The 20,316-nt window shown below is 46.0% G+C and overlaps 1 protein-coding gene across 1 annotated transcript in view; it reads right to left on the reverse strand.

The window, feature by feature from the left end:
- CCDC32 (coiled-coil domain containing 32) overlaps positions 1–20,316 on the reverse strand; it is an 87,918-nt gene that overhangs the window by 18,453 nt on the left and 49,149 nt on the right. The window contains exon 2 of the mRNA XM_077464892.1: positions 10,124–10,390. Within this exon, the coding sequence (XP_077321018.1) occupies positions 10,124–10,376 (253 nt within the window). The 5' untranslated portion in view covers positions 10,377–10,390. The remainder of the gene's footprint in view (positions 1–10,123; positions 10,391–20,316) is intronic.

Here is a 20,316-nt window from a genome sequence, read left to right on the forward strand (position 1 = left end):
AAAACAGCGATAATAAATTAGAATCACTCACAGAATTGAGGGATAGTGATTTGTGGGGAGATCCGTCATCAAATACTGAAAAGTAATGACAGTGACAATTCTGCAACTGAGCAAATTTCAGTGTTTTTGATTTGATTACATTATTGAATATTTTTTATTATTGTTTTATTATTATTTGGTATAATTATTTATAGTTATTTATTATATTATAATTTATGATTTCATTTTTCAAACTTTATTATACCCGGGATGTCTGCTAGACTCTGGTTTGGACAGAGTTAAGTGAGTTATTCCTAAGAATTACAAGACTACAATATAAAACACCAAATTTTCATGCAAAATAATTGTACCACTTTCAGCACCTAAAATCAGAAATAATCATACCGCCAGGGAGGTTAAACATTAACCACTTGACCACTGGGCACTTAAACACCCTTAATAACCAGACCAATTTTCAGCTTTCGGTGCTCTCACATTTTGAAACACTGTACCCATATGACATTTTTTTTTTTTTTTTCACACAAATAGAGCTTTCTTTTGGTGGTATATAATCACCGTTGGCTTTTTTATTTTTTGTGCTATAAAAGAAAAAAAAAGACAGAATTCTGTAAAAAAAAAAAAAAAAAAAATTAATTTTTCTTCGTTTCTGTTATAAAATTAAGCAGATTTTGGCCAAAATTTATACCACTACATATCTTTGGTAAAAATAAGTACAAATTGGTGGATATTATTTGGTCTTTGTGAAAGAGTCCACAAGCTATGGTGCCAATATCTGAAAATTGATCACACCTGAAGGACTGGCGGCCTATTTCAATTCTTGAGACCCTAACATGCCATAAAAAGTACAAATACCCCCCAAATGACTGCTTTTTGGAAAGAAGACATTCCAAGGTATTTAGTAAGAGGCATGATGAGTTTTTTGAAGTTGTCATTTTTTCCCACATTTTTTCCCACAATTCTTTGCAAAATCAAGATTTTTTTTACTTTTTTTTTTTTTTCACAAAATTGTCATATCAGTTTATTTCTCATACACAGCATATGCATACCACAAATTACACCCCAAAACACATTCTGCTATTACTCCCGAGTATGGCAATACCACATGTGTGAGACTTTTACACAGCGTGGCCACATACAGTGGTCCGACATGCAGGGAGCACCATCAGGTATTCTGGAGCACCCAGACCAATTCTAACATTTCTCTCCTACATGAAAAAATCATCATTTATTTGCTAGAAAATGACATAGAACCCCAAAACTTTATATATGTTTTTTTAGCAAAGACCCTAGAGAATACAATGGTGGTCGTTGCAACTTTTTATCTTGCACGGTATTTGCGCAGCAATTTTTTGAACGCGTTTTTTTGTGCTTTAAAAAAAAAAAAAAACAGTAAAGTTAGCCCAATTTTTGCATAATGTGAAAGATGAAGTTACGCCGAGTAAATGGATACCCAACATGTCACTCTTCAAAATTGCACATGCTCGTGGAATGGCGCCGAACGTCGATACTTAAAAATCCCCATAGGCGACGCTTTACATTTTTTTACTGGTTACATGTTTTGAGTTACAGAGGAGGTCTAGGGCTAGAATTATTGCTCTCACTCTAACGTTCGCAACGATACCGCACACGTGTGGTTTGAACACAGTTTTCATATGTGGGCAGGACTTACATATGCGTTTGCTTCTGCATGCGAGCACATGGGGACAGGGGCGCTTTAAATTATTATTTTTTTTATTGTTCATTTTATTTTACTTTATTTTAGTTTGAAATTTTTTGATTTATGGCAGGGTATCGCAGAGTATGGCAGGGTATGGCAAGGTATCGCAGAGTATTGGCTGGAATTGTACTGCAGAGTATTAGCTGGTATTGCAGAGTATTGGCAGGGTATTGAGGGGTTAATTGTCGGTGATCAGCGATGTGGGCACTGCAGATGCAGCCCACAGCGCTGCTGACACCGATCTACTCCCCCTCCGCTGTACCAATCGGTACAGAGAGGGGAGGGAGAAACCGGCGTCATAACATGATGCCGGTTTGTTTACAAGTGATCACTCCGTCATTTGATGGAGCGATCACGTGGTAAACGGCCACGATGAACGGCCGTTTACAGTGATCCATGATGCGCCGGGTCCTGTGGAATTCTGAGCGGATTTCTGGGAGGACGTCATATGGCGGCCTCTCAGAGTTAAACAACCGCCCTGTAGCCACCATTCGGCTATGGGCCAGTTGTTAAGTGGTTAATGGCTGTGTGTTGAGTTATTTTGAAGGGACACTGTTATACAAGCTGTACACTCACATTGTAGCAAAGTGTAATTTCTTCAGTGTTGGCACATGAAAAGATATTACATATTTACAAAAATGTGAGGGGTGTACTCGCTTTATTTCATCAAGTAGATCCCATTTCCTTTCAGCTGAAGAAACAGGTCACCCTAGCCAATTATTTGTGTGCTGGGCAACCCAGCACTTCCACCATTTCTGCAGGGATTAGCACATAGATGTGCCCTGCAGACTTCTCCAGCCTCGCGGGGTGGAGAAGAGAGGATATTAAAAATATGAGATGACATAAAAACTATTTGCTTATGACAGACAAAAAAATTTAAATAAAAATTCAAGAGGGGTGCAGGTAGGGTTAAGCCAAAAACTCAAAACTGCCTGGAGATCGTGAGGTGACCTAGAGGAAAATATTCTTGCCTTGTTTAACAGGGGGCTGGGTTCTCCTATAACCATGGCAAACTTAAAATACACTTCAGTGCTTATAAATAGTCCAGCAATTACAGAAACCTACCAAACAGGACCTTAATTTTGAATGAATGCATGGATACAAGACAAGCAACTAGTTTTAGTCTACTTATTTTATTGTGAGTTTTATGTCCTGTAGCAGCTGATTAAAGTGTTAATGGCGAGGTTATACTCACCTATTCTGTGCATAGCTATTGCACAGAGCGGACTGCACTTGCTCTTCTGGTGTCTCCCCTCAAATGCTCCTGGCTCCTCCTCTTTTCCGTGTGACCCCATAGAAAACCGCTTGCTATGGGGGCACACATGTGCTCGCTTCCAAGCTGTATGTATCTATGGAGCCACGCTCCATTAGGGACACAGTGCAGCTTGACCCCACCCGCTTCCTCCTCAGAGCATTTGGATTAATAGCAGGACCCAATGGCTCCTGCAAGAGTCCCTGGTGTGAAGAGAGAGGAGAGAAGAGACTCGGCCATGCACAGCTCTGGATCGATTGAGGACCCAAATAAATATTTACAGCCTGAGTTTTGTGCTGGGGAGGATGTTATTAGCAGTATGCTGAACGATTCAAGGAAAATGTGTAAAAGGCTCTACCTATGGGGAGAGGGGGTGTGTTCCTTTCCTCCAGTCAGCTGTTTTGGCTGTATGCCCAAGCTTCACTGCAGTGCTGACCAGGAAGTGAAAAATCTAAAACGATCTGAACTTTCTAAACCATATATTAAGCCTGAAGACAGCATATATACATATAAAACATATGTGGGGGAGAATGGTTCCATCTGGGGCTGCTCACTTCACTGGGTATACGTGAGGGTTTTGATCCACTTTAATGAGGGGAATGCATTAGGGGGAAAAAAAAAAAAGGATTTTTGTACTCATCATAAAATCCTTTTCTCTGAAGTTCATTGACCGACACTGCATCTTCATCTTGACCTTCGAGTTATATCACCCCTTTAGGAGAGGGCTAGGCAGAACATGTTAAAAACAGCAAAACTGCACAGTACTGACCAGGGGGCGGTCCTACTGGCTATAACCCCTCACACTGCATCCAGCAGCTCAGTTTGTCAAAAGCAGTACAAACATAAAATAGGAGGGGTGGGTGCTGTGTCTGTCAATGAACTTCAGAGAAAAGGATTTTACGCGAGTACAAAAATCCTATTTTCTCTTTTATTCATTGATGGACACAGCATCTTCACCTTGACCTTAGGGACGTCCCCAAGAAGTGAAAAAAATAATAAAAAAACCCACGAGGGGTGGGAACAGCAAGAGAGTAACTCTAGCCATAACAACCAGAGCTCCTCAACGGAGGAGTTGCAACCTTAAACAACCGTCTGCAAAACCTTGCTGCTGAAGCAAGCATCCGTAGATGCACCCACATCAACCTTGTAAAATTTAGTGAAAATGAATGGACGACCAGGTTGCCGCCTTACACACCTAAGAAACAAATGCTTGATGTTAGAAAGCCCAAGAGGCACCAATTGCCCTGGTAGAATGTGCCGTGACAGGAAAGGGAGGTGCCGCCCCTTATGGCATAAGCCTGAACCTCAATCTGTCTGATCCACAGAAATGGTGGACAACAAGACTGCCAGGCCCTTCTTCGGACCAGCCACGGATACAGAGTCCGGACTCTGAAAAGGAGCCACAGCAGACAGATACACCCGCAGAGCCCGGACCACGTCCAAGGAATGCAAAGCAACCTCTTGGGGTGCGATGACCGAAGACATAAGGATGGAAGCACAATGCCCTCATTTAGATGAAAAGCCAAAAAACAACCTTCGGAAGAAACGAAGGCTGTGGGCAGCAACACCTTATCCTTGTGCAGGATCAAGTAGGGAGACTTGCATGACAAGGCCGCCAACTCAGAAACCCTCCTGGCAGATGTAATAGCCACTAGACAGACTACTTTCTGAGAGAGAGTGTCAATAAGGGGATCTCCCTAATGTTTTCAAACAGCTACTTCTGAAGCACCGAGTGCACCAGATTAAAATCGAACGGAGGCAGCGGTGGTCGAACCAGAGGGGCCACATGGCGAACCCCCTGAAAAAACATACTCATCAATGAATGAGTTGCCAAGGGTCACTGAAAAAAAGCCAAAAGATGATATCTGCCCCTTAATGGTGCTTAAAGAGGCAGTAAACCCTGATGAGTTTATTCCTCTTTCATTCCCTGCAAAGGCAAAGCATAATGGACTACTATGCATGCGCCGTAGACAGCATTGCCTGTCTTTAGGCAAATATCTCCTAAACCGTGTAGGTTTAGGAGATATTTCTTGGACCTACAGGTAAGCCTTAATCTAGGCTTAACTGTAGGTCAAAGTGTGTTGTAAGGGTTTACAACCACTTTAAGGCAAGTTTCTGATCCACTCCTCGCTGCAAAAACAGAAGGATCCTGGAAACTGAGTATGTGTGTGGTGCCATCCCATCTCCTCACACATGGAGATTTAGACCTTCCACGTACAATGATAAATCTTCAGAGAAGAGGACTTCCATGCCCTCAGCATAGTGGAGATTACCGAATCCGACAGACCTTGGTCCCATAGCACCTGTCTTTCAACAGCCATGCCGTTAAAGCCAGTGACGGTAAAGCAGGATGAAGTATAGGACCTTGTGACAGAAGGTCCTCTCGCATCGGCAGCTGCCAAGGAACATCCGCCACCATTCATACTATGTCGGCGTACCACGGACGCCAAGGCCAATCAGAATCACATGCATCCCATCGGCCCCCACTCGGCGAAGCAGACATGGTAAAAGTTTTAGTGGGGGGGAGGGGTGAGAAGGCATAAATCAGCCGATAATGCCCCCATGGAGCCACCAACACGTCTGCCGTGTCCGCCCAGGAATCTTTTGGCCTGGCCACAAACCCACAAACCTCTACCTTCTGAGTCGAGAAGTCAGGAGATCCACATCTGGCGTTCCCCACCTTAGGCAAAGGAGCCAAAATACATCCGGATGTAGCGTCCATTCCCCTTGGTCTAGCATCTGACGACTTTGGTAGTCCGCTTGCCAGTTTTCTACACTCGGAATGCACACGGCTGACAGAGCCGGCACGTGCCACTCTGCCCACCACAGGATGTGAGCGACCTTTCAGTGCTGCATCCGAGCTCCTTGTTCCTCCTTGATGGTTGACATATGTTGTCCGACTGGATCTTGACCGGACACCCCTGCAGCCTCTGTGATCATGTGGAGAGGCACCGCCTTATTGCCCAAAGTTCCAGTACATTGCTCAGCAGGCGGGATTCTTCCTGTGTTCAGCGATCCTGGGCTGAATGTACGCCCCAAACTCACCCCCCCAACCGGTCAGGCTGGCGTCCGTTGTGATCACTGTCCAATGAAGAGGAAGGAACGACTTCCCGGAAAGAAGCGCCGGCGACCTCAGCCACCAGAGCAGGGAATCCCTGACCCAGCCCAGCTGGCTCACCCAAAATTTGACAATCCAGGGACAATGGAGACTTGTCCCATTTGGACAGGATCTCCTTTTGCAAGGCTCGAGTGTGGAATTGAGCATACGGTACCACCTCGAAAGTGGCTACCATGAGACCCAGGACTCAAGGAAAATACACAGCGATGACCACCAGCAGGACACCAACAATTTCACCACAGCTTGAAGAGCCTGCAGCTTGTCCGAAGGGAGAAAGACGCTCACCTCTGAGGATTCCAGAAGCAAGCCCAGGTACTCCAGGTGTTGAGTCGGCACCAACACCGAATTATGTAGGTTCAGTACCCAACCAAACTCCCGAAGAGTTTGCATGGTGATTCTCACATCCTCCCTTAATTCTGAGGAGGAAGCTGCCCTCAGAAGGAGGTCGCCCAGGTAATCCATGATTGTGACCCCTCGCTGCCTTAGCAAAGCCAAAATTGGGGCTAGCACCTTGGTGCCAATGCCAGGCCAAAAGGGAGAGCTACAAATTGGTAGTGCTCGTCCCCGACCACAAATCACAGAAACCTCTGATGCTTGATGCATATGGGGACATGCAAGTATGTGTCCTTGATGTCCAGGGACGCCAGAAAATCACACTGAGTGCAGCGACCACCGAGCAAACTTGACTCCATCCTGACCTTTTGTACTTTCACAAAGCTGTTGTGGGCCTTTAGATCCAGGACCGGACGGACCCCTTCTTTCTTTAGGACTACAAACAGATTGGAGTAGAATCCCTGAAACCTTTCTGGTGTCGGTACATGCACTATCACCCCGTGCAGCAGCAGGTCCTGTACTGCTCCGAACAGGGCTTCCCGACGAGCCGGACGGAGATGAAGGTTGGAGGGAAAAAAATCAGTTTGGCGGACAAGAAAGAAAATCTTATATCCTGAGGAAACCAGTTCACAGACCCATTGGTCGGAAAGTAGGGAGGTCGACTGAGCTGCAAACTCCAGAAGGCGACCCCCCACCCGAGAGTCGGGCAGGGGCAAACCTTCATGCGGTAACAGATTTGCTCGCAGGCTTGTTCGGCTTGCGAAACCAGGGACGATTTCGTCCCTCAGCGGGCACCTTGTCGGACTGGGAACGCTTACCTGCCAACCCGGGCAGACGAAGAATCCGCTTCTGAGCAGAAAAGGAGGGCCCTTGCCTACAGCGCGGCTCCTTGCCTTTCCTGGACTGTGGGAGCAACGTACTCTTACCCCCAGTAACATTCTTAATAATGTCATCCAGCGAGGCTCCAAAATAGCCTCTCTCCCTGGAAGGGCAAATACGCCAGTGCTTTCTTAGATGCCTGGTCCGCAGATCAGCATTTCAGCCAAATCAGGCAACGTAGCACTACTGCATCTAAGGCCGCATCAGACATACTTAAGGCCATGCACCAACTGGTCCACCAGTTCCATGCAGACCGGGGGAAACCTGTTGCTTCTCCAACTCTCGGTGCAACAATTTAGCCCATTCAGTGAGCGTCTGTGACACCAGGGCCGTGGCCAACACTGGCCGCAATGCTGACCCCACCACCGTAAACATGGACCGGACAACCGCCTCGGCCCTCCTGTCTGCAGGGTCCTTTAAAGCCCCTTCCACCGGAATTGGTTACTTTATTTAACCTGGATATCCGGGGGGGTTGGCGAGTCAACAACCGGCGGAGATGTCCATTTTTTCAGGAAACTCTCCTCAAAGGGGTAACGCACCACCATGCGTTTCGGGACTGAAAAGGCACGCCATGGTCTTCCCACTCCTTGTAAATAAACTTATCAAAATAAGTTGGGTAAGAAAACACCTTAGCCGTGCGTGCCAGCTTTGGGACCCAAAAGAGACTGACACCTCTGTAGATGCCCCCGCCGTATCCTCCATCTTTAGGGTATCCTGTACCGCTGTGATAAGTGCTCCTACAAGCGTTTTTTCCTGTGCTGACACGGAGTCATTCTCACTGTCCGGACATCCTGCTCTGCATCCTCTGACATGTCAGAACAGAGGCCAACTGCCACAGCGGGGCCCGAGTCTGAATCAGAGCTTTCCCCAGAAGATGGTGGGGGCATTTTTTAGCCCCCTTGCACCCGCACGCTACTTCCACCCTGGCAACAAAGGGCTCCAGGAACGCCGACAGAGCATCCATAGGCACCGCAGGTGCAGGGGAACTGGTTGCCATAACAGGGATATCTGGGGAAGAAGTGCCAGCTTCTGACGCCATGCTGACCCACACTTGCCTGTTACCACTTAGGGACCTAAGGCAAGTCACACAAAATGTCCACCCTCCTATCTGCCACAGACTGAGGGGCTCCCCACAGGACTCACCACCCTTACCCAGGTACTGTGCTGCTGCTGTCCGCTCTCCCCTGTGTCCCCCACGGTGTGTGTAAAAAGTGCACTATTCTAGAAGGAAACAAGCACCCAGTCCTAGAGGCAAAAACAAGCTGCGGCTACTAGAAAATGGCCACCAGCCGCCTCAGCAAAAAACGCCTGAGGGCGCCGGGAAAATGGCCGCCGGACTTCCAGAAAATGGGCAAAAAAAAAACTGGCTGTGGCTACAGAAAAATGGTCAAGGCCTCACAGGGAAACAGGGAAGAGGACGAGTGGACCCCCAACACCCAGCGCAGCCCCCTGTAAGGACCCAGAGCCCCCCCAGGGGACCCCCGGCCAGGTACGTGCACTGCACCCCCATGTGCCCAGTCACAGAGTGGCCCATAGCATGGGGAGGAGGGAAGGGACAGGGAGAGAACAAAGGGAGAGTGAGAGACCCCCAAGTCGACCTCCCAGGGAATGCCCAGCTGCTCTATCCTGCTGAGACAGGTGGCACTATACTTACCCCTCCTGTAGGGACTGCTGGACGCATTCCATGGACAGACCCATCACCCGAGCAGTATGGAGTGGCTATCTGCCACAGAACACTGACACGGACAGCAATAGCCCGGTCATATGTGTGCTCCGGAGCATATAGCTCACCGGCTGCCCCTGGATCAGACGGGGCATCTCGTGGCTGACCCAGCACGTAGCTAAGGTCAGCTCACGTTCGATGGCCAGGCTGGGGAAGACTACCAAGATCTATATTATCCTGTCTGTCACCCAGCCCAGCTGTTGATTGTAGATCACAGGAATCAAAAATGCAGAAAGAAAGAATTCCCAGGACCAATGGTTGCACCGGGAGCCAGGTCCTTCTACACTAGGCAGAAAAAAACTGAGCTGCTGGATGCAGTGTGAGGGGATATAGCCAGTAGAACCACCCCCGGGGCGGTACTGTGCAGTTTTGCTGTTTTTAACATGTTCTGCCTAGTCCTCTCCTAAAGGGGAGATATAACCCTAAGGTCAAGATGAAGATGCTGTGTCAGTCAATGAATGAAAGAAAAAAAAACACATTTTGGCTTTAGAACCACTTTAAATCGAGGCTTTCAGGATGATTGTGGATAGAACCATAACCTTTCCCAACTCAGCCTGCACTAAATGTCTGATAGACCACAGCCTTTGTAATTATAATGGGACATTCCTGTGACATATACAATTGTGATTCTTTTAATGGAGATTGTAGCATCAGGAGAAAAACTGTTTAATCTAAGGTCTCTGAAGAAGATCACACAGTTAAGTTAGATGGGAAGAAGCTCAATCTTAAATTGCATAAGGCGTTTTTTACTTTTAGAGATGTGGAACACACAGTGTTTTAAAAAACGATTAGATGGGTTTCTCAGGTAAACACAATATACAGGAATATGGGAATTCATAGTAACTTATGCGCACACAAGTTGAACTGGATGGATGTGTCTTCATTTAACAACTATGTAACTATGAAAAGAAAACTACCAGAAGATAGGCTGTGTTTCTATGGAAAATGTTCAGGCTTGAATGAAGTACATCTGTACAGTTTTCTTTATGCTGATTTTAAATGTATGTGCTACCAATTTAAATATACGCGACTGCTGGAAATTCTAAAAGTATACCAAAGAACAGAATAACTATATCAGTGGACAACTTCATATCTACTAACCTAGAGATGCCAAGTATACTTCAGAGTCTTGTAATGGAGCCCACGGTTTTTCACTAAAATTGTGACAGTTAAGTTCAGATTCACTTCTGTTATTGTCAGGGTTGAGTTCATCGGTAATCGGGTCCAGAAAGGAGTCCGAAAAGGTTTCTTCAGGACTTAGTTCCTGTGCGTCAGGAGCACATGGACAAATCTCAGACCACATATCCTGGCCAGACACAGTAGCGCTGCAGTCTAGGCTCTCCAACATCCTCATTGAGACAAAATAATCTGCAAGAAGAAAACATTACACATGTTCACAACTATATGAAATACATATATTTATGTACAGATAATATAAAGAAACAGTCCATTATTTGTCTCTCCTATAACCTAAACTTTGTTGAGCTCTTCTCTCTTTTCTCAAGAGGTCAATAAGAAGTGAAACTACTAAAAGCTCCCACAAATGCCATTTACATTCTCCACACTGTTATTCTATGCAAGGACTTCACCTAGTCTAACAGCGTTGTACCTCCCAAATTTGATAAGGTTTGGGGTGGATGGGTTTCCTCTACAACCACTTTTTTTTTATTTTATTTTTATTCTAAACAAACACACACACACAATTTATTCTTGAATAGCTATATGTAGTGGTAAATATAAATAACCAGCTACCAGTAAATGGTTAGGGAGCAAAATATTGAATCTACTCTAAGATCTCCCCTGTCTCTCTCTTTGCCCCCCCCATCTCCCCCTCTCTCTCTACCCCCCTCCCTCTCTAGGCCCTCCCCCTTGCCTCCTCTCTCCCTCTACCCCCATTCCCCTATCTACCCCCTCTCTCCCTTCCCCCCTTCCCTCCGCCCCCTCTCTCCCCCGTCTCTCTCTTCGCCCTTCCCCTCTCTCCCTCCCCCCCTCTCTCCCCGCCCTCCCCCACTCTCTCATCATTCTCCCCCTATTTACCCCCTCTCCCCCTTCCCCCCCTCCTCATCTCTCTATTCACCCTTCCCCTATCTCCCCCTTCCCCCCCCCTCCCGCCCCCTATTCCCCCCTTTCTCCAGCCCCCTATTCCCCCCCCTCACCCCTTAAAGTGGATGTAAACCCACTCTCATCCTTTCTAAATGCGTGCCACAGTGGTTATCTATAAGGATATACATGCCTCCTGCACGTATCCTTAGGCCTGCAGGTAGCGTGGCAGGTGACGTGGCAGGTGACGTGGCAAGTGGACAATCCACAACTTGTGGCAGGTGACATGGCAGGTGACGTGGCAAGTGGACAATCCACAACTTGTGGCAGGTGACGTGGCAAATGGACAATCAACTTGTGGCAGGTGACGTGGCAAGTGGACAATCCACAACTTGTGGCAGGTGACGTGGCAGGTGACGTGGCAAGTGGACAATCCACAACTTGTGGCAGGTGACATGGCAAATGGACAATCAACAACTTGTGGCAGGTGACGTGGCAAGTGGACAATCCACAACTTGTGGGAGGTGACGTGGCAGGTGACGTGGCAAGTGGACAATCCACAACTTGTGGCAGGTGACGTGGCAAGTGGACAATCAACAACTTGTGGCAGGTGACGTGGCAAGTGACGTGGCAAGTGGACAATCCACAACTTGTGGCAGGTGACGTGGCAAATGGACAATCAACTTGTGGCAGGTGACGTGGCAAGTGGACAATCCACAACTTGTGGCAGGTGACGTGGCAAGTGGACAATCAACAACTTGTGGCAGGTGACGTGGCAAGTGACGTGGCAAGTGGACAATCCACAACTTGTGGCAGGTGACGTGGCAGGTGACGTGGCAAGTGGACAATCCACAACTTGTGGCAGGTGACGTGGCAAATGGACAATCCACAACTTGTGGGAGGTGACGTGGCAGGTGACGTGGCAAGTGGACAATCCACAACTTGTGGCAGGTGACGTGGCAAGTGGACAATCAACAACTTGTGGCAGGTGACGTGGCAAGTGACGTGGCAAGTGGACAATCCACAACTTGTGGCAGGTGACGTGGCAAATGGACAATCAACTTGTGGCAGGTGACGTGGCAAGTGGACAATCCACAACTTGTGGCAGGTGACGTGGCAAGTGGACAATCCACAACTTGTGGCAGGTGACGTGGCAGGTGACGTGGCAAGTGGACAATCCACAACTTGTGGCAGGTGACGTGGCAAATGGACAATCAACTTGTGGCAGGTGACGTGGCAAGTGGACAATCCACAACTTGTGGGAGGTGACGTGGCAGGTGACGTGGCAAGTGGACAATCCACAACTTGTGGCAGGTGACGTGGCAAGTGGACAATCAACAACTTGTGGCAGGTGACGTGGCAAGTGACGTGGCAAGTGGACAATCCACAACTTGTGGCAGGTGACGTGGCAAATGGACAATCAACTTGTGGCAGGTGACGTGGCAAGTGGACAATCCACAACTTGTGGCAGGTGACGTGGCAAGTGGACAATCCACAACTTGTGGCAGGTGACGTGGCAAATGGACAATCAACAACTTGTGGCAGGTGACGTGGCAAGTGGACAATCCACAACTTGTGGGAGGTGACGTGGCAGGTGACGTGGCAAGTGGACAATCCACAACTTGTGGCAGGTGACGTGGCAAGTGGACAATCAACAACTTGTGGCAGGTGACGTGGCAAGTGACGTGGCAAGTGGACAATCCACAACTTGTGGCAGGTGACGTGGCAAGTGGACAATCCACAACTTGTGGCAGGTGACGTGGCAGGTGACGTGGCAAGTGGACAATCAACAACTTGTGGCAGGTGACGTGGCAAGTGGACAATCAACAACTTCTGGCAGGTGACGTGGCAAGTGGACAATCCACAACTTGTGGCAGGTGACGTGGCAGGTGACGTGGCAGGTGACATGGAAGGTGACGTGGCAAGTGGACGATCCACAACTTGTGGAAGGTGAATGTCGCAAGTGACGTGGCAAGTGGACAATCCACAACTTGTGGCAAGTGACATGGCAGGTGGCAAGTGACGTGGCAAGTGGACAATCCACAACTTGTGGCAAGTCACATGGCAGGTAACATGGCAAGTGACGTGGCAAGTGGACAATCCACAACTTGTGGCAGATGACATGGCAAGTGACGTGGCAGGTGATGTGGCAAGTGACGTGGCAAGTGGACAATCCACAACTTGTGGCAGGTGACATGGCAAGTGACGTGGCATGTCACGTGGCAAGTGAACAATCCACAACATGTGGCAGGTGCCGTGGCAAGTGACACACTGGATACAAGCATACTGCTGCTCTCACAGCTGCTGCTACTCATTCTGGTCTCACAAAGTTGCTGAAATAGTTAATAATACTGTTTTTTGAGCTGGGGAGGGTCTATAATGTTAGCTTAACTAAACACTTCTAGATGCAAACGCGATAAAACGCAGCTAAATCACTGTAAAAATCACGGCAAAACTGGAGTTTCTAAATGCCCGTTTCAGCTTTTAAAAACATGTGTCCAGCAGAGTTTGCATCTGCATCTCGTGTGCATGAAGCCTAAGACTTATGCATTAGATATGTAAATCACCTGTCACTCACAGCGAGAACTGACTGGTATTTGTCTGTTTTTATCTCACTGAAAAAAGATAAGAGGATTGCTCAGAGCTGGATTAACTCTTCATGGCAAGACTGGGCACAGATTATATGAAATCCTATACTGTACAAGTTACAAGCCTAAATTAAATAAAAAAATTCTCAGGTTTACATCCACCTTAACCGGTTCCCGACCATGTCACTCAGATATACTGTGGCACAATGGCTCTCCTGGGTGAAATCCTGTATGGGTATGGCCTACCCTTTTTTGGCCACCAGAGGGAATGCCAAATCGCTTGCATGAGTGCCAGCAGGGGGAATTGTGTGTTTACACAAAAATCCCTGTGCTGTCAGAGGAGAGGAGCCATATCGTTTGTTCCTACTAAGTAGGAAAAACGATACGTTTCCTCTCCTAGTCAATCCTATCCCCATACAGTTAGAACATAGTGAGGGAACACACAATTAACCCCTTGGTTGCCCCCTACACTGCCAGTGACATTTACACAGCAATCAGTGCATTTTTATAGCACTGATCACTGTATAAATGCCAATGGTCCCAAAAATAAGTGAAAAGTTTACGATCTGTCGCAACTACGAATTTTTATATATATAAATAATAATAATAATAATAATAATAATAATAATAATAATAATAATAATAAAAGCCATAAATCTTTCCCAAAGTTTGCAGACGCTATAACATTTGCACAAACCAATCAATATACCCTTATTGCGTTTTTTTTTTTTTTTTTTTTTTACCAAAAGGATGTAGAAGAATATATATTGGCCTAAACTGATGAAGAAATTTTTGTACGGAGTGTACTGAGCTATATCTGTGCTGCCCTGTTTCCTGATATGTAAACAAATAATGCATTCTGTATGCAGGTCAACTAAGCAGCTGACAAACTAAAAAAGATAATGAAAATAGTTGACAATTATTTTATAATAAATGTCAAGTAGTTGTTTCAGCCCTACTCCTTTAATTCTGATTATTTTGTCTTAATGCTCTTTGATCAGTGTAATGGCCTTAAAATTTCTACCTGTATTCTGTATGTTTGGTACTTGGACTTCTGGTATTTAATTCCCGATGGATGGCCTTGATTTGGGTTATTTTGTTTTGCCTCACCTAATTTGAATTTATAGGGTTGAGATCTTTATTGAGGTGTAAAACCATTTGGCATTTTGAGCTTAACCTTTGGATGGGGGTTGTGCTGTAAAAAAAACTGTAACGTGGACTACCCAGCTGAATACAAGCCCCCAGGAGAGGTCTAACTTTGCTTGCGACGTTAAAAAGAACATTGGCTACAGCATGACAACACCACCATGGCGATACAAACAAACATTCTTCCTACCCCTCCATCCCCTAATCCTACATCCCTATGTTAACAGGGCTCCACAAATGTTACTTAAAGTGGAACTTTAGTCAGAAAGTCCTGCTAGATCACTTCAGGCTGTTGCCTTTTGCAGGTGTAGCTATGTAAAAACAACAAGTGCTTAGCCGTATTAAAATTCAATAATACACTTGCTTACTCTGCTCTGTTCATGCTAAGTTGCTCTATTATTAGATGCTGCCGAAAATCAGAGCCACTAGAGGCCGATCTGCCTGTAGCCTAAAAAATGTACTGATGCTCAGGGGCTCTGAGCTTCGGCAAAATGGCAGCCTCTGACAAGAAGAAACAGTAACTATGCTGGAGACAATTTATAGCGCATACTAATTTTGGTAGCATAATTATTAATGTGGAATGTATGTTTCTTGCTAAGGAACATTTTTATGTTGTATGAATTCTTGACTCCCAGCAATATGAATGTAGCTTGGGTATCCTTGATACCTGAAAATTAAATCTGGAAACGTTTTTCGAAGAGCATCCTTAACAGAATACTGCTCTTTTACAAAAATATAAATAAGAATAAAAACCCCTTGAAAGATAAAACGGGCAACAGTATATTGCAGATTCAGATTCACTAGCTTTAAAAAGTTACCCCAGGTACCAGTTGCTACATGGATGTTCTTTCATATTTTACAGCTGAAGCATGCAATTCAGGCCCATGCCAATACCACTGGCATCTGACAATTTAAAACTGTTTAACCTTTAGCCCTGGTTCACACTGGTGTGCCATTTGACATGCCAAATCGGCGGCAACCGCACCATCCTAATCAATGCGACACCGCATTGGCAGGGCCGGACCGATATCAAAAAGTTGTTTCTGTACTACTTTGTGATTTTGGGGTGCGATTTGCAGGGACATCTGTGCATAAACCCGCACAGAAGTCTGTAAAAATTGCCGCCAAAGGGGGGGCGTGGCCGGTTGCGGAGGATAGACGCGCCGTTGTGGAGCTCCGCTGAGCCTCTTCTAAATCCATTGCCACCCAAGGCCAGCGCTCCACCAAACACCTCCCGGATGCCCATCCGTGATCCTTGGCACATTTGGGATGACCCCGCGCCGATATCGGGTGCCCCAAACGATCATCCACGCAGTTTCCCAGCCCGCAGCCGGCTTCAGCATCAGACAAGCCGCCGCCATCTTGTGGCCTATCCGACCACCGCGCTTGCCTGTGGCGCTCTGCAGGACTTAACAACCCTCCCTGACAGCACCTCCGACGGCTTCCCAAGCCAGGAAGAACGGGCAAAGGCTGCCAGACGGACACCAGAGAAGGCCTGCTGGGCTCAGTCTCTCCAGGACTCAGGTGAGCGGCGGCCATATTGCTACACCTTAGGCCTAAGCGATGCCTTCCCCTCCCTCCTACTCCCGTTTAATTCACCTGTTCACTTAAAATAGCCAGCTCACTAGGGGGGTGACTCAGGTCTGCAATAAAGAGACTTTCATGCTATTAACACCCCCTGGAATGCCCAAGGCCTCATCTTCATAACATACCTGATGGCCATCTTGCTACACCTAACAGTGAGGATGCATCTGCTCTATCTCCTACAGGCCTGCCTTACAATTTGCTGTTTTCTGTACTCACTTCTCAGAACTAATGCACAAGTCCTGAACGCTTGCTGATCTAGCGGGACACTCTAGTGAACCAGAATCAAGCATTTACAGGGACCCACCTACCCCCCCCCCATAGCCACAAGTGCAATTTGAACTCCACCAGTTCCTGTGCGCTTGTTTACACAGTGCACAATGCTGGATATGCACGGCTTCTAGACATGACAGACAGGTGAGACTGGGGCCCCGGACTCCTGCCATCTCTGAGACCCCCACTAACTATTTTGTAAGCTTCAACATACATGGGGGTCAACTCTTCAGCCTTTCATAGCGGACGCGCACCCCATGGGCAAAATTGGGGATCAAAGACGCAACTACTCCACAACTATTAAACCTCAGACCTCTCAAGCGATGGAACGCTTCTTAAGCAGACCTCCTTCCAGGGCCTTTGGGGTTCCCGAAGGCACGCAGACCACAGTGGAGCAATCTGAACTGAACACTATTAAACCTTTTGACATTACCCCCACTCCTACATCAGACGCCCCCCCCCCCCCCCACTGACAGTGGGAGGTACTAGATGCTAAACTACACTCCTTATTCCAGGATATCACCCATAACATCGCATAGGAGGTAGGAAAAGTGGCTAAAGAATTGAGAGGGGAGATCGACCAACTTGAGGAACGCACTGACTCCCTTTAATATAAATTTGATGAGATGGTACAGTATGTACAGGTACTGGAGGAAGACAATGCCACCATAAAAATACACTATCACTCAGCTACAGGCTCAGCAGGAAGACCTGGAAAACAGAGAACGCAGACAAAACCTAAGATTCAGAGGCATTCCTGAAGCTGTGGAAGATAAAGATCTCCGTGCCCATCTCTTAAGCCTTTTCAATATGGTTGCCCCGAATATCTGACATAGATTGGCATCTGGATAGAGCTCACCGGTCACTTGCCCCGAAACCCTCAACAGGGGCCAACCCAAGAGATGTAATTGTTTGATTTCATTACTATGACAGTAAGGAAGCTCTAACCCTAGCCACTCGCAATCAATCCAGAATTGAATTCAAAGGATCCAAGATCCAAATATTCAGCGATCTCTCGTCCATTACTTTGATGAGAAGGAGGAACCTTCACCCACTGACTCTGCATCTTCAATCCTACAAAATAAGTTACCGCTGGGGTTTCCCCTTCCGTCTTTCTGCATCCAAGGAAGGCATTCAATATTCTCTACGGGATTTCCAAGAAAGTGACACCTTCCTACGCAACTTGGGAATCCCTTCTCTCCCTGACGAAGATCCTCTGCCTCTTCCAGCTACACCCAAACCACCGATGGCTCTGAGCTGTATCTGGACCCCGGTGAGACAGAAGTCATTCAAGTCAAACTTTGCACCCCAGAAATGCCATGCCTCAAGATTTCCGACTTGAATGTTCTCTTTAACAACTACTCTGAGTACACTATTTTACTTGACTCCCAGTTACTGTTTTTATTATTTTTTTTTTTTTTTTGGGTGGTTAACAACCCTTTAATGGGTTAACGCACCTCCTGGACCAGGGGGTGGGAGGCCGAACATATCACAGCTGCCCTGGTTTGATCAATTTTTATTAACAGGTTATGGTTTTTTTGTTTTTATCCTAAATCACTGGCAATTTTTTTGCTTCGAAGAGTGATGGGAGACCTCCTGGTCCTTGTGTCCGGCCATCCAGGTTTCTACTTGATGGACGTAAAATTTCTACTTACTCTCATTTTGAACTCAGTTTTTCTTTTTTTGTATGACCTCAGGTTCTCTTTTCCCCAACCTGAACCTGCTAATTTTTATAAAAGTTATTACCGTTCAGTCACGCTGCTACCACTGTTGCATGTAACTATGCATCTTTCTGATATTTAACATGTACTTTTTTTTTTTTTTTTTTTTTTTTTTTTTTTTACAGAGTTCCAAGACATCTCTCCCCTATTGTATACCGTATGAAGTATGTAATGCTTTTTCTTCTAATTAAGTTGTTATGGCATTGAAATTCCTGACTTATGTTAAAGGTTTAAACTCCATAAAAAAAAAAAAAGATGGCTAGCTTTGAAGGAGTTTAACCACTTTCAGACCGGACCATTTTGCTGGTAAATGACCAGAGGTCTTTTTACAATTTGGCACTGCGCTGCTTTAACTGGTAATTGCGCGGTCATGCAATGTTGTACCCAAACAAAATTTGCGTCCTTTTCTTCCCACAAATAGAGCTTTCTTTTGATGGTATTTGATTGCCTCTGCGATTTTTATTTTTTGCGATATAAACGTAAAAAGACCGCAAATCCTGAAAAAAAAAAAATGATATTTTCTACTTTTTGTTATTAGAAAAATCCAATAAACTCAATTTTAGTCATACATTTAGGCCAAAATGTATTCAGCCACGTCTTTGGTAAAAAAAAAAAAAGTCAATAATTGTATATTTATTGGTTTGCGCAAAAGTTGTCACATCTACAAACTAAGGTACGTTTTCTGGAATTTACGCAGCTTTTAGTTTACGACTGCCTATCTCATTTCTTGAGGTGCTAAAATAGCAGGGCAGTACAAAACCCCCCCAAATGACCCCATTTTGGAAAGTAGACCCCCTAAGGAAATTGATAAGTGGCATGTTGAGCCCATTGAATATTTTATTTTTTTGCCTCAAGCGATTGAATAATGACAAAAAAAAAATTTTTTTTTTTTTTTTTTACACAAAGTTGTCACTAAATGATATATTGCTCACACATGCTATGGGCATATGTGAAATGACACCCCAAAATAAATTCTGCTGCTTCTCCTGAGTACGGGGATACCACATATGTGGGACTTTTTGGGAGCCTAGCCGCGTACGGGGCCTCGAAAACCAAGCACCGCCTTCAGGCTTTCTAAGGGCGTAAATTTTTGATTTCACTTCTCACTACCTACCCTGTTTCCCCGATAGTAAGACACCCCCGATTGTAAGACGTATCGGGAGTTTCAGAGGGGTCGGCTAATATAAGCCGTACCCCGAAAGTAAGACATATGTCTTACTTTCGGGGAAACACGGGGGTATTGCCGCCTCCCTCTCATCTAGCTGCGCGCCGCCTCCTGCCCACGTCCGCACCGTCCCCCTCTCCATACGTCGCCGCGTCTGCCATTTCCCTCTGAACTTAATGAGCGCCGCCTCCTGCCCACGCCTGAGCCGTCCCCCTCTCCATACGTCACCACGCCGTCCCCTGCACTTGTCACTGCCGCCTCCTGCTTAAAATACGGTAATGCACACAGTATTAATCATACATCAGTAAAACATACACACTGGTATACTGGGGTATCATCTGCTGTATGTAACCCAGTGGGTATCAGCAGGTGTCACACTGGATTAAATACAGCAGGTGGTACTGTATCACACATAAATCTGTTTTATCCTCCAGTATTCCACTGTTCGTTCTTACCATATTTCTTTGTTTTACATGTTATGCAATGTTGTAACAAGACATTCTTGGCACTTCCTTTTATAAAACTGTTTTGTGGTGAATACAATACTGTTCAGGTTGTTAATAAATGTTAATTTTATGGTTAAAACAAAAAATTCGACAATTTTTTTCCAATATAAGACATACCCCGAAAGTAAGACATAGTGGGGCTTTTGGGGATAAAAAGAAAGTAAGACACTGTCTTACTTTCGGGGAAACACGGTATTACAGTTTTTGAAGGCCATAAAATGCCAAGATGGCACAAAACCCCCACAAATGACCCCATTTTAGAAAGTAGACA

The sequence above is a fragment of the Lithobates pipiens genome, unplaced genomic scaffold (genome assembly GCF_037356315.1).
Source record: "Lithobates pipiens isolate NorthernLeopardFrog02 unplaced genomic scaffold, aLitPip1_a1.2 Scaffold_30, whole genome shotgun sequence".
NCBI lineage: Eukaryota > Metazoa > Chordata > Amphibia > Anura > Ranidae > Lithobates > Lithobates pipiens.